This window comes from Lepus europaeus, chromosome 1 (assembly GCF_033115175.1).
Source record: "Lepus europaeus isolate LE1 chromosome 1, mLepTim1.pri, whole genome shotgun sequence".
In the NCBI taxonomy this organism is placed as follows: domain Eukaryota; kingdom Metazoa; phylum Chordata; class Mammalia; order Lagomorpha; family Leporidae; genus Lepus; species Lepus europaeus.
This window is the reverse complement of record NC_084827.1, coordinates 43,324,776-43,339,019: the sequence shown is the minus strand read 5'-3', so window position 1 is coordinate 43,339,019 and position 14,244 is coordinate 43,324,776. Positions and strand designations below refer to the sequence as shown.

At 46.3% G+C, this 14,244-nt stretch overlaps 1 protein-coding gene across 1 annotated transcript in view; it reads left to right on the top strand.

Annotated features, from left to right (window-relative positions):
• Positions 1–14,244, top strand: part of FBXL13 (F-box and leucine rich repeat protein 13) — a 251,473-nt gene that overhangs the window by 235,621 nt on the left and 1,608 nt on the right. Inside the window, exon 19 of the mRNA XM_062212179.1 lies at positions 4,128–4,262. Within this exon, the coding sequence (XP_062068163.1) occupies positions 4,128–4,262 (135 nt within the window). The remainder of the gene's footprint in view (positions 1–4,127; positions 4,263–14,244) is intronic.

Sequence of the window (14,244 nt, the reverse complement as noted above, 5' to 3'; positions counted from 1 at the left end):
AAGGCAAGGACCTGCCACCTGTCAAGCTGGTTTAAGTCAGGACTTCGACAGAAGCACATTACTGTGATAGCAAATTCAAGGGAAACCCAGATCCTCTACATACCCAGCTGAGGAATGTAGCTTCACACTGTGACTCAGCTCAGAAGATTCGGGGGTGGGGGGAGATTCAACTCTGTCAGAGACAAGGTTGTTACCCCACAGCAAAATTGTGATATGTGAGCAGGGAGCCAAATCTGCTCATTTTTATATATTTCTCTATCTTCACTAGGAAAGACTTGGACTGGGCACAAGGGTGGGGTAGCTTTTCCAAGAAAGGAAACTCGGTGTCATTGACATGTGTTTGGTTCTGGAGGATTGGAGCTAGAGAGCAGATGAGAATCCCGTCTAAGGGGGGAGATGGGATTTCCTGAGTGATGAGGCGGACATAGGCCTACGGACTTCAGTACTTAAGTGACCTACACATCTCTAAGGAAAGTGCGAATTGTAAGAGAGGAGAAGTTTTGACTTTGGTTCTGGAATTTGCCACCGATTGGAGCATAAAGCATTGGACCCATCTTTGTGCCTCAGATTTTCAAAGGATGTGAATGGTACCAGACATGCATCAGGGACCTTAGAATCATTGTTCATAAGCTATTTTTAGTTTCAATAGCTTATTAAACAGTTTAATAGCTTATTAAAGCCTCTGAGAAAGTTCATAGAATATCAGAGTCATTAAAAAGGCATGGAGCTGGACTGATTCAGCAGGTCCAAGATGTTGGCAGAGCTACTGAACAGGAATTCTCAGACACTCTGAGCCTTGGGTCTCCCTTTAACGCTTGTTTCAGCTTTCAATAAATTACTCCAGGGCCCAGCATTGTGGCATAGAGGGTAAAGCCTCTGCCAGCAGTGCTGGCATCCCATATGGGTGCCGGTTTGAGTCCCAGCTGTTCCTCTTCCAGTCCAGCTCTCTGCTATGGTCTGGGAAAGCAGTAGAAGATGGCCCAAGTTCTTTGGCCCCTGGGCTTTCATGGGAGACCTGGAGGAGGCTCCTGGCTCCTGGCTTTGGATCAGCACAGCTCTGGCCATTGCAGCCATTTGGGGAGTGAACCAGCAGATGGAAGACCTCTCTCTCTCTCTCTCTCTCTCTCTCTCTCTCTCTCTCTCTCTCTCTCTCTTTCTCTCTTTCTCTCTCTCCCCCCTCCCTCTCTCTCCCTCTCTCTCCTTCTCTCTCTCCCTCCTTCTCTTTCTGTGTAACTCCGACTTTCAAATAAATAAATAAATCTTTAAAAAAATTACTCCGGTGGTTTAAATATTCTTTCTTGCTTTAAATTTTCTCTGGTTCCTGAAACTCTATCCAGTCTCTAAGTAGAAAGTGATGTTTTCTTACTTTGCAACACAAGAGTTCTTTTTTTTTTAAAGATTTACTTATTTGAAAGTCAGAGTTACAGAGAGAGAAGGAGAGAGAGAGAGAGAGAGAGAGATCTTCCATCTGCTGGTTTACTCCCAAGATGGCCACAATGGCCAGGGCTGGGCCAGATCAAAGAGCCAGGAGCTTCTTCCAAGTCTCCCACCTGGGTGGCAGGGGCCTCAACACTTGGGCCATCCTCTGCTGCTTTCCCAGGGAAAAGCAGGGAGCTTGATCAGAGTGGAGGAGCTGGGGCACAAACTGGAGCTCCTATGGCATGCCAGCATTGCAAGTGGCAGCTTTATTCGCTACACCACAATGCTGACCCTAGCACAAAAGTTCTTGTATCATGAAAGCAGTCTTTCTAATTTTCTTGAGAACACTTAGAAAAGGTCAGCCAAACGACTAGTATTTATTGAGAATTTACTGTGTTCCAAATATGATCCTTGCAAAGGGATATCAAAGCTTGCAGCGTTCCAGGCAGTGCCATGAGACACCTACTGCTCTCTCACTGAGAAGGTCCTTGAATCTCTGAGCTGAGAGGCAAGACCACAGATTCCAGTCATGCAAAGATAGATACCCAGCTGCACCCCTCTGGGTGTGGCCCCTATCCTGGATTATCTCCAAGGACAGGGGCTTCACTGTTTCCTGGCAAGCTGCCCCTTGCAGTTTCTGAGCTCACTCAGTTGCTATACTGGACAGATTTCCATACAGTTAGTCAGAATACGGGAACGAGTCGAGTGGCGTAAGTGCTGAATCAGTTGGAAAAGACAAGTTGTGCGTGAGATCAGAGGCTGGGGTAATCACTGTTAGCTGTTTGTGGCCAGCGAAAGATGATGATTTGTGGTGAAACAAGCAGTATCTTTTAGGTTTCTGGAAAGTGCAATACAGGTGTGCATTTTATTATTGATGAACATATATATTACCTCATATACTTAACATTTTGAGGGTGTGAGAACATTGAAACTCTCTTATTTGAATTCATTCAAACTCTACTCTCAGTATTCAAATACACAGCACATCATTATGAATTATAGCCACCATGTTGCACAACAGATCTCCTGAACTTTCCCCTACTTACTGAGAAAAACACAGGAAGCTTCACAGATTGGCATGCCATCCTGGCACAGGGGATGAGTTCCTCTCTGTATTGTTCCAACTGCAGTATACATATGTACTGCCAAAGTTAAGGCACCAGTTAACATTATAGAGTGCTCACTATGTGCCCAAGCACTAACCAATGTGCTATAGTGCCCTGTCAATGCTGTGTACAGTAGGCAGCATCACAACTAACGGGAGAATCCATTTTGTGTTAGGAGCCATCTTAGTGGTATGTGTTATTTTATAACCTGCATGAGTATACTTTCTATGGGTATTGCTACCATTTTACCCAAGAAGAAGATGGTGGGGCTGGGGGAGGCTCCGTAACCCACACAGTGGCTGAGCCAGGGTGCTGGCCCTGCTCTGTGGGATGCCATGCCCTGGTCTTATTTTCAGTGTCTCCCCGCCTCTTCTTTTAACTTGGCTGAAGAAAAGAGCTGGCTACCTACTTCTTGCCAGTCATCTTTAGGGCTGACATGAGAACGAACAGGCAAAAACATGAGAGAAGGCAACTGGTGGTTTTAGCTCTGGCATCCTCCTGATGGCCATGAACTGATCTTGTAGCCCAGGTCCTGCCTTTAGACCTGAGAGGAAAAGAACAAGTTGTCCCATGGACACCCGCTGTTAACTTACAGACAAGGAATACCTTATAGTAACCCACCAGGCTTTCTAAATCTAGCGTGCATAACTAGAATAGTAAGCGGTCATTTATTGAGGTCTCTGAGAACTTTAAGAGCTTGAACTGCTTCATGGTGAGGCAAAACCTCGGCACAGACTGAGCACGCGTACTTATGCGTAACTCTTACATTTCGGGGCAGGGACATCTAGACGTATCACTGTGAATGGGTCACAGTTTCCGGTTTGTACCTGCTTCATTTATTAGTGCATTTTGGCAAACACGGTTCAGTCGACTTTTGTGAATCCTTCTGTTCCCGTGTCATTGCTGAGTTCCAAGCTTTTATTTCCTCGTCGACTGCTTTTATCACTCAGTTCAACTTGTAATGAAAATTAAGAGAGTGTGTGATAAAGGGCAGATTTCCAAGGACTTGCAGGCCCTTTTCTAACCCTAAATGTTCCAGATGCACATCTTGGAATTTCAAAACAGTGTTGTTTTCCTGAAGATAAGAAACCGAGGCTTCGAAGGGTTAAATGACTTGTGAAGTTTCAGAGGTAACAGGTGGTGGACAAGAAATTAAAACCCACGTCTGCCTGACTCTAAAGAATTCCTCTTTGCATCACATTCCTCTGTCAACTCCAGAGTGTTTGCCATCCAATTTCACCTCCAGATTCCTTTTCCTCAACTCATTTGGCTGAATATAACACTAATAATTACTGACCCAGTGAGTCAAATGTCACCAGTCATAACTTCAGGAGGACTAAGTTTTGTTAGCAGGCATTTGAGTATTACCAATTGGTGAAGCTGGTGTGTGAGGCTCTTTCATTGTAAAAAGATTTGGGAGCTAATTTTTGTTCCTTTTTGTGAAAACAAGACACGGTGTTTATAATTCAGAGACTTAAATGTATCCTAAGTGAACCACTATGGCTAAGATGGCTCTAGATAAATGCAACATTTGAATAAAGATTTGGCAATGGAAAAACAACAACAACAACAACAAACCTTTGACCTTGGAATTTCTTACAGGCGTTCTGCAAAAGCTCACGAACCCTGGAACACTTGGATGTCTCGTATTGCCCCCAGCTGTCAGATGATACTATTAGAGCGTTGGCCATTTACTGTGTCAACCTCACGTCTCTCAGTGTTGCTGGCTGTCCCAAGGTGAGTAGAGGCATCAGAGCTCCGACAGGTCCAACCAAAGCCCTGCCAGAGAACCCAGGTGGTGCTGCAGCCAGGGCTCGGCTCGTCCTAGAACTTGTTTGCTTTGGTGTTCATTTGATTCTTTTCCTAACGTCCAATTGCTTTATGATGTCATTCGTGTGTCAAAGCACTTTCAAAATGCTAAAAACATAATCCTGATGCAACTATAAACGTGTCAAAGATTTATTTAATTCATTCATGTCAGAACAATCCAAACGATAAAACACTGAATCAATTTCGTATTTATAGAAACTGAAGAGGGAATGTTGGCTTATGATTGTTAGGTTAGATCAAAAATTGGTTCACGTTCTATACAGCAATAAAGCTGTAACTTTGGGTTTATAGTTTCTGTCAGATAGAAATAATTTCCACCTCCCCTGGACAAAAATATAACATGTTGCTATCTAACTTCACTGAGTTTTGGCCTCGCGACTAGTAAATAGCACATCAAAGGTGTAATTCTCTGGCGAATTCCTTAGGTGGACAAGTTAAACAGTATTCTAGCATGACACCGAAAGGGCATGCAATAATCTTTTTGTCTCCTTTTCAAGTATTTGATCATTTTTCTTGGCATCTGTGTATAAAAGAAATATGTAATCATTGTAGACAAAGTTGAGCTGCAGATAAAAAGCTTGCAGGAGAAATAAAGCTCCTCTGCCATGCCACTGCTCAGATAGGGTCGGTGTCATGTACTTAATTTCTAGATATTTTTCTATGTACAAAGAGATTAGAAATAATTATTTAAAAGTTTGTATTTACCCTTTTTTAAAAAAATAGAATATTTTCCAAAATACATTGTAATCTACTTTCTTTTCTCTTACTATATTATCGACATACCTCCATGCTAATAGAGACCTTGGGGTTAATATGGCGCACTGAATAAATACACACATGATGGTGCTGCCCCAGAACTGAAGAGGAAGAGGAAGGGCCCATGTGGGTGAGGAAAACATGGGAAGAGCCAAAAGCAAAAACACTTTGGAAGCATGAAAATAGAGGGACTTGTTTAGTAGACTAAGGACAGCTTTGAATCCTAAGCTAACAAACAGTAGGGAGAGCTGGAAAAATATATATATATGTGTGTGTGTGTATATATATATATATATATATATATATATAATTTGCACCATGATTTTCAAACCTGGCAGCATCTTGTGTCCCTGGAACTGGGTTAAGAAGGGAGCGAAAATAAGGAATTTGGAGTAAAGACTGGAGATGTGGATTGTTCCCTGGATCTGTCACTTTTGGGCCAGTGTCCCTCCTCATCTCAACAAGAAGCCTGGAGATTGACTTCCTACATCCAGGCTTGATGCTTTGGACAAGATTGTTCTTGGCGGTGTGAGTGGGGATGGCCAGTGCGCTGCAGCGTGTTGGCCAGCACCCCTGCCCTCTGCTCACACACTGTCAGCTGCACCCAACCCCCATCCTTCCAGTCCTGACAGTCAGATACCTGGTGATGTCTCCAGACTCCTGAGAGAGACCCATTGCTCCAAAGCTAGTAACACAGAGGGTCATGGCGGTGCTGGGAGCACCCTGTGTAGTTGAGGGTGTGGGTGCGAGAGGGAAGAGGGGAATTAAGTGGCTGAGTTGTGGGTACAGAGACACTGCAGAACTTTTTCCAACCCAATATCCAGAACTTGGCTGCCAGGTCTTTTTTTTTTTTTTTCCAGGCAGGCGATTGCAACATCTTGTCTCAAGGGGCCTTTGACTAGACCAAGCCTAAGACTCTTGACCTTGAGGAGTTTCCCAACAAATTACCCGCCTTGACCGTGCCTCCTCCAGTGGGGCTTAGATAGCAAATCTCCACTCCTGCATCCAGAACACCCCTCTTCAACATGAGCATCCAGGCAGACACTACCAGGCAGAGAAGTTTCTAAGGGAGATGATCAAGGCCAGAATCCATGGACAGGAAACAATGTGCAGTTGACAAGAAAAATACAAAAATGTTTTAAAAAACTCCTTGGGAATTGCAAGGTCATTAGCAACCTTGTTCCCCTCTGTGATGCACAGCATTGGGCATTTGTTTCATTAGATTTGTTCCAACACTCAAGCAGCCTGCACTGGAGCCAGCCTGGAAATTCAGCTCCTGTGTTGCTCAGTGTGTGGCAGCTGGGTTGAGAGAACCATGCTAGAACCTCCTGCGTCTCCCGTGGCTAGCCGTGCTGCCCCACGGAGGAGGCGGAGGCAAGGGGAGAGATGCGGTAAACCATGACAGAGTGAAGCCAGAAAGCTCACAGCAAAGTTCTTTTTATTTAATAGAAGGCTTGTTTAGAAGTGGGGAAACCAGGGGCTGGCCTTGTGGCCCAGTGGGTTAAGCTGCATGTGTGTTGCCAGCATCTCATGTGGGCACCTGTTCAAGTCCCAGCTGCTCCACTTCCCACCCAGCTCCCTGCTAATGCACCTGGAAAAGTAGCAGAGGATGGCCCAAATACTTGGGCCCCTGCATCCACATGAGAGACCTGGATGGAGTTCCTGGCTCTTGGCTTCAGCCTGACCATTGTGGCCATTTGGGGAGTGACCCAGCAGATGGAAGATCTCTATCACTCTCTGTCACTCTGCCTTTCAAATAATTTAAATAAATATTAGGGGAAAAACAAGAGTTGGGGGAGGCCAGATGTCCTTCTGGTCCTAGGAGGGCACAGATCAGGGGCACAGCGCTAACCGCTGCTCTCTGCAACCCCCACAGTGACGGCTCACAGAGATCCTGGCGGCCACAGCACAGACACAGAGTAAAACACGGCTCCTCAGGGACCACCGTAGCTGTAAGGCAGGTGCACATGGGGACTGGGCTTTTTCATGGCTTTGCTAATTAAGGGAGAAAGTAGGAGAATGAGGAAAGGCAAGAGTCTAGTAAGAATGGGAATTAGGGTGGAGGATGCTTTTTCCTTTTTTTTTTTTATAGGGAGAAACTGAGGAAATTTCTTCTAGAAACCATGAGAGACACTGTTTTTGTGACCTAGAAGCTAGGGATGTGTAATATAAATGAGATGTCATGAAATGCCTCGCTCTGCATCAGAGGTCTGGGGGAAGAGAAAGGTCAGGGCAATGTGTTCCTCCAGAAGTCTGCTATAAGCCGGCGCCGTGGCTCAACAGGCTAATCCTCCGCCTTGCGGCGCCGGCACACCAGGTTCTAGTCCCGGTCGGTGTACCGATTCTGTCCCGGTTGCCCCTTTTCCAGGCCAGCTCTCTGCTGTGGCCCGGGAGTGCAGTGGAGGATGGCCCAAGTGCTTGGGCCCTGCACCCCATGGGAGACCAGGAGAAGCACCTGGCTCCTGGCTTCGAATCAGTGCGGTGCGCAAGCCGCAGCACGCCAGCCGCAGCAGCCATTGGAGGGTGAACCAACGGCAAAGGAAGACCTTTCTCTCTGTCTCTCTCTCACTGTCCACTCTGCCTGTCAAAAAAAAAAAAAAAAAGTCTGCTATAAAGAACTAGAAGGCTTTCGCATCACCCCCTGAAGTGCTGCAGTCAGACTGTGGGGCGGATGCATATGCTGAGTCAGGATTTGGCAGCCGCCATCTGGGACAGTTCAGGAATATTCCTTGGCTCACCTCACCCAGAAGTCACGGATTGTGGTCCCTACTATATAAACCCATGTGGGTTGCTTTTAGGGAGCCATAACACACAGTCATGCTTGGATCATCGTTTGTTTTTAAGATTTATTAACTTATTTGAAAGGTAAAGTGACAGAGAGAGAGAGAGAGAGAGAGAGAGAGAGAGAGAGATCTTCCATCCATGGGTTTACTACCCAAATGGCTACAATAGGCAGGATTGGGCCAGGTCAAAACCAGGAGCCAGGAGCTCCATCTGGGACCCCCATGTGGGTGGTAGGAACTCAAGTACTTGAGCCATCATCTGCTGCATTCCCAGGAGCATTTGCAGGGAGCTGATCAGAGGCAGAGGAGAGAGAACTCAAACCAGTGCTCTGCCATGGGATACAAGTGTCCCAAACAGCGGCTGAGCCCACTGCAGCATGATGCGAGTCCCTTAGATCCTCTTTCAAGGCCAGGTCTCCCAAAAGCCCACAGGTGAATCCTGAGTGGCCACCTTATTCATCTTCTAAGAGGTCAGCTCTTCCCTGCAGCTACCTCACCTCCAAGGTCACTCACTGCTTCCTTATCCTAGACAACAGTAAAATGCCAAGGCATGCACATGTAGGTCCACATGGAGAAGAAAAAGAGCTGGTTGTTCTGGCACTTGGCATTGCTGTCTTTGATCTTCATGGCGTTGGTATGAGGGAGGAGTTAGCAATGGTTAGAAAGAAAGAATCAGAACTGGGTAAAGAGGACAATTGAAACAAATTCCAGAATAACAATGACAAGCTATTTCTCAGTGAACGCCTGAGGAAGATAAAGACCTGGGCTTTGGAATTGCATGTGTAGTTGTCAGGGAGGTGTAGATGATGTGAGGCAGGTTCACTGTGCGCTGGTTACCAACTTGCGTGCGTCTGGTGAGACGGAACCCATTCCCAGGCAGCAAGTTACATGGTGAGATTTATTACTGACAGGCAGGCAGCAGGGACACCGGAAGCCTAGAACGCATCCAGAGACAGTTCTCCAGGGCTCAGGAAAGCCCCCGGCGCCGAGGGACGCCCTGACGATGCACGCCTCACTTGCATTGCCCACAGGGACTCTGGAAAGCAGCTCACAGTAGGTTTTGTGCTCCAGGTGCGGGGTGGCATTGCTGGGCTGAAGCACTTAAGGTCATCCTGTTTCCTGGGCTGGGGGGAGAGGACCTGGAACAGAGGCAGCTCCTGACCCCCATCTCAGGATGCTGCATTCCCAGAACATCAGGGTTAATCTTGAGAACTGTACACTAGGAAATGGAGAGAACTGAATGGGTTCAAGGCCACCGAGAGAACGGGCTTGCAGGAAAGGCATATCTGAGAAGGTGACTGGGCCTGGTGACAAAGCCAGGCCCTAGACTCAGCCAAAGCTACACAACAGGGCACACATAGAATTTCTCAGTCATGTCTGTTAAAGAATCCACCCCCCCCCCAAAAAAAAAAAAAAGCAACGCTTTATGATTAGAAGTGCTTCCAGAACGTTGATAGCTCTGGGAGATGAGAGTTAATAATGTTTTTGTGTGTATATTTTTAATTACTCTCATTTTACAAATGGCAAAATAGGAATGCAAAGGTATAGGGCTCTGAAAAAATGACTCAATGTTGCGTGAAGTGACTTAACTCCAATTCTGCATACTTGCAGTGCAAAGGGAACGGGTAGGACATTTGCTAATTTTAGGGTTCCCCAAGGCAATTCTACCCTTTTAAACTTTTATTTCCTTAGTTTATGCAGCTAGTTAACAGATTTGAAAATACTTTACATTTAATGATTCATTCATTTTAAAATAGTATAAGGAAGATCAATTACAGATTTCAAAATGGCCACAAGGAAAAGAAATGATCAATGGGTTGTATTTATTTGCCATACGTTACAAAGGATGAGACCCCAACACATGGCGTTGGCTTATGCATCTCTCATTTATTGCTATGTCCTGCCCACAGTCAGTGTTTTAAAACAACTACCATTTTATCTGTTCCCAGTTCTGTGGGTCAGTGATTTGGGCTGGTCTCAGTTGGGTGGTTCTTCTGGAAGTGCTGAGTCCAGGTTTGCCCATGTAGCTATCGTCATCTGTTGGTCCCACTTTGATCTGGTTGGCCTGGGGGCCTTTCTCCTTCCTGACATGGTCTCATTCTCCAACAGGTCAGCCGAGCTTCTTTGTAAGGCAGTAACACAGCCCAAAAGGTTAGGGTGGAAGCTGTGAGACCTGGCTCAGAAGAAGAATGGCTACTGCCCATTCTTTTGAGAAAGCTAGCCACCAGGCTAGCCTAGGCTCAAGGGGTAGGGAAACAGATTCCAACTTCTTGCAGTGAGTAGCTGCAAAGCATTTATGGCCACTTTTCATCTCCTACAGCTATCATCTCACTTATTAATAAAAAGAATACAATAGCACTCTTAGGAGATAGTCAAATATAGCATAATATTCAAGAAGGTAATTTCCGAAGAGTCTCTCTTGCAAATGTATCCAGAATACTTTCATTATATTTAAAAATTGTTCATCTAAAAGCTAGAGCAAAAACTTGGCCACTCCTTTTTAGCCTGACAGCCAAAGCAAGTCATTTCCTTTATTTAAAACAATGTTTGTTTATTTTATTTGAAAGGCAGAGTTAGAGGGAGAGAAGGAAGTGGAGGAGTTGGGGGGGGGGGGTGGCTGGGGAGAGAGAGAGAGATCTTTCCTTTGCTAGCTCACTCCCGAAATGGTCACAATGGATGGTTAGGCCAGTCCGAAACCAGGAGCCTGGAACTCCATCCAGGTTTCCCTTGTGAGTGGCAGGGGCCAAGCTCTTGGGGCATTTCCCACTGCTTCCCCAGGTGCTTAGCAGGGAGCTGGATAGAAAGTGGAGAAATCAGGACTCTAACCAGCACCCATATGGGACACTGGCACCTCAGGCTTGGCTTAACTTGCTGCACTACAATGCCAGCCCCACAGCAAGTAATTTCTTACTACATTAGATTTCCACTGGTTAATAATCCATGCAGCCAATTGTTATGAATCTGAAAGTTTATTTTGTGGGCTATTCAGTGCCAATCTTTGAGGCATTTTTTTTTTTTGACAGGCAGAGTGGACAGTGAGAGAGAGAGACAGAGAGAAAGGTCTTCCTTTGCCGTTGGTTCACCCTCCGATGGCCGCCGCGGTAGCGCGCTGCGGCCGGCGCACCGCACTGATCTGATGGCAGGAGCCAGGTGCTTCTCCTGGTCTCCCATGGGGTGCAGAGCCCAAACACTTGGGCCATCCTCCACTGCACTCCCTGGCCACAGCAGAGAGCTGGCCTGGAAGAGGGGCAACCGGGACAGGATCGGTGCCCCGACCGGGACTAGAACCCGGTGTGCCGGTGCCGCAAGGCGGAGGATTAGCCTATTGAGCCACGGCGCCGGCTTTGAGGCATTTTTTTCCCCTTGGGACTACCATTAGAGGTGCTAGCTTACTAGACAAAAAACAGGCATTGATGGCCGGCGTCACGGCTCACTAGGCTAATCCTCCGCCTTGCGGCGCCGGCACACCGGGTTCTAGTCCCAGTCGGGGCACCGATCCTGTCCCGGTTGCCCCTCTTCCAGGCCAGCTCTCTGCTGTGGCCAGGGAGTGCAGTGGAGGATGGCCCAAGTGCTTGGGCCCTGCACCCCATGGGAGACCAGGAGAAGCACCTGGCTCCTGCCATCGGATCAGCGCGGTGCGCCAGCCGCAGCGCGCCAACCGCGGCGGCCATTGGAGGGTGAACCAACAGCAAAGGCAGACCTTTCTCTCTGTCTCTCTCTCTCTCACTGTCCACTCTGCCTGTCAAAAAAAAAAAAAAAAAAAAGAAAGAAAGAAACCTAAGAGCCCATGAGATGAATAATCATAGTTACAGCTACAATTTATCAAGCATTTTCAGTATGCAAATCATTGGTCACAAACATTATCCCATTTAATCCTACAGCAATCTTGGGTAACTGCTTTACAGAATTGCCCCTCACTGGGACCTACACTTTGGTAAAGGCCAAGGTGGGATACCAGGGGGAGTAGGAGTCTGTGCAGGTGGTACCCCTGGGTATCCAGGGCTTCAGAGGCCTGGGTGCTCCAGCTGCACACTTGCTGAGCCATCTTGCCAGTTTCTATGCTGGCCTGAGCGGCATCATTCAAACACTCATATTCACTGCATTTTCCTTAAGCCTGGTAATATCATTTATACATACCCAGTGTAATGCCTTCCACATACGGAATGACGATGTATAGGTGGGTTGTTTGTTTTTTGTTTTTTGCTTTTTTTTTTTTTTTTTTTTGCAAGTAACTTCCAGAAGGAGTAGCTATTTAACAAGTCGATAAACTGAGGTTCAGAGAATGTAAGCTGTTTAGTCATGGTCACACAACCAGAGAGAGTGGCAGAGCTGGGACTCAACACACAGTGTTGGAAACATTCAACAAAATAAAGCAGACCGAGGTGAAACATCATGTAAAGTATGATTTATTCCCGATCAAATTATATGCCTTTTAATGATAACGCCCAGTGGGTGGCGAGGGTTCCATGAAACGGGCTCTTACATGTGGCAATGTTATTGGTGGGTGCGAGCCTTTGGTGAAGCCATGGGTGAAAATTTGTCCACAAGAGCCACATGAATAGAACGTCCTCTTAACTCCCCTTCTTCCTAAGGGAAGCAGTCCAAAATTTGGAGCAGGCTAGATAGGTGAACAGTCATCAAAATGGTACCTAAATGGTAAAGACTTGGAAACAACTCAATTTACCAAAAATATGGAATGGTAAAGTAACTTATTTCTATGAAATGAGACATTTTGTCCCTATTAAAGGTTGTAAGTGTGAAGATTCTATGAAGTAGCATGAGAATGCACCAGTGGGGAATGCAAAATTAATTTCTCTATTATTATTCTGTGAAAAGAGGAACTAGTAACAAATCCTCCAGAGTGTTAAAAGTAGTGATGTTGAGATGACGAATGTGTAATTGCTTTTCCTTTGCTATGTTTGCTAACTTATTTTGGTAATGTACTTATATTATTTCTAAAATATAAAATAACTTTATTAAAATAATCTAAAACATTCTTCCCAGAGCATCAAAGGAGCTGTGTTGGGAATAAGATAATCTCTGCCCACTGGGGCTGGGACCGGGACCCTGGTCCTGTGCAGAGCCAAGTCAGCTCCATCCCAGTTCCCAGCCCTCAGTCCACAAACCTTAGCACTGTCACCTCAGTCTCTGTAGAATTTGAGCATCTGATCCGCAGAAACTGCCAGGCCCATTTTCAGTCCCTCAGCATCACACAGAACCTGCCACCCTCAACTCCACCTGCCCAGGCCTCTTCTGGCACCTCCTTGTCCTTTTCGTCCAAAATTTGGAGGGCTTCTCCCTTTGTTTCCTCATGATACCCAACCCCCAGAGGCCCACACAGAATGGAGTCAGCTGCAATGCTGAGTGTCCTGAGCGTGTTCTGGAACCAAGGGCATGCTTAGACGGTGACATAGGATTTTCCAAACCTATTAAGTGTACACTTCAAACTGAAGGGTTTTTCTGCATTATCCCCTTAACTTTACATTAAAAACGAGAGCCAAGCCTCATAGCATATGTTTTTTACAATGTCCAAACATTTAAAATGAGAAATTAAATCCAGTTGGGGAAAAAAAAACTCCTTTGGGAAAAGCGATCTGGTTGATTCTTGCAGTAAGTCCCAGCTTAGCTATAAATTCAAAAGCTAGACCTTGAGTAAGTGAAAAATTCCAAGAAGTGGAGTTGAATTACCTCGGAGGAACATCTGGACAAATGTGCAAGATGCTAGACTCCTGAGCAGAATTTCTCAGAGCTGGGTTCCTGTGGTCTCTGTGGCTTCCGCTTCCCCGGTCTCCAAACATCTGCCTCACCTGCTTGTCTCTTTCCAGAACCAGGTGATTCCATCTTTTATTTTTACAGATTTTTGTGATTTATTTGAAAGGCAAAGTGAAAGAGAGAGTTTCCATCCACTGGCTTGCTCCTCAAATGGCCACTTGGTCAAGGCTGGGAACCACGAGCTCTGTTTGGGTCTCCCACACGAGTAGCAGAGGCCCAAGCACTTGGGTCGTCTGCTGCCTTCCCAGGAGCATTGGCAGGGAGCTGGATCGGAAGCGCAGCAGCTGGGACTCAGCCAGGGCTCCTGTGGGATGCGGCCCCTCCACCTTTCTTTCACACAAACTGTCAAAGACGTCCAGACCTTTCTCCTAGAAACCTGCTCCTGACTCAGGGCCTGTAACACACGATGTTGTCAAACACGGTTCCAAATCGGTGAAGCCGTAGGGTGGATTTGAAGTTTAAAGCCAAGTCCCGCCTCTGCAGCACTTCAAAGTAGTTCAAGTTGTCATGACAGGTATTACCAAGGAACTGGTGAGGAAGTTTCCTTTCCAAACCAGGGACTCTTCAATGAAAATCAC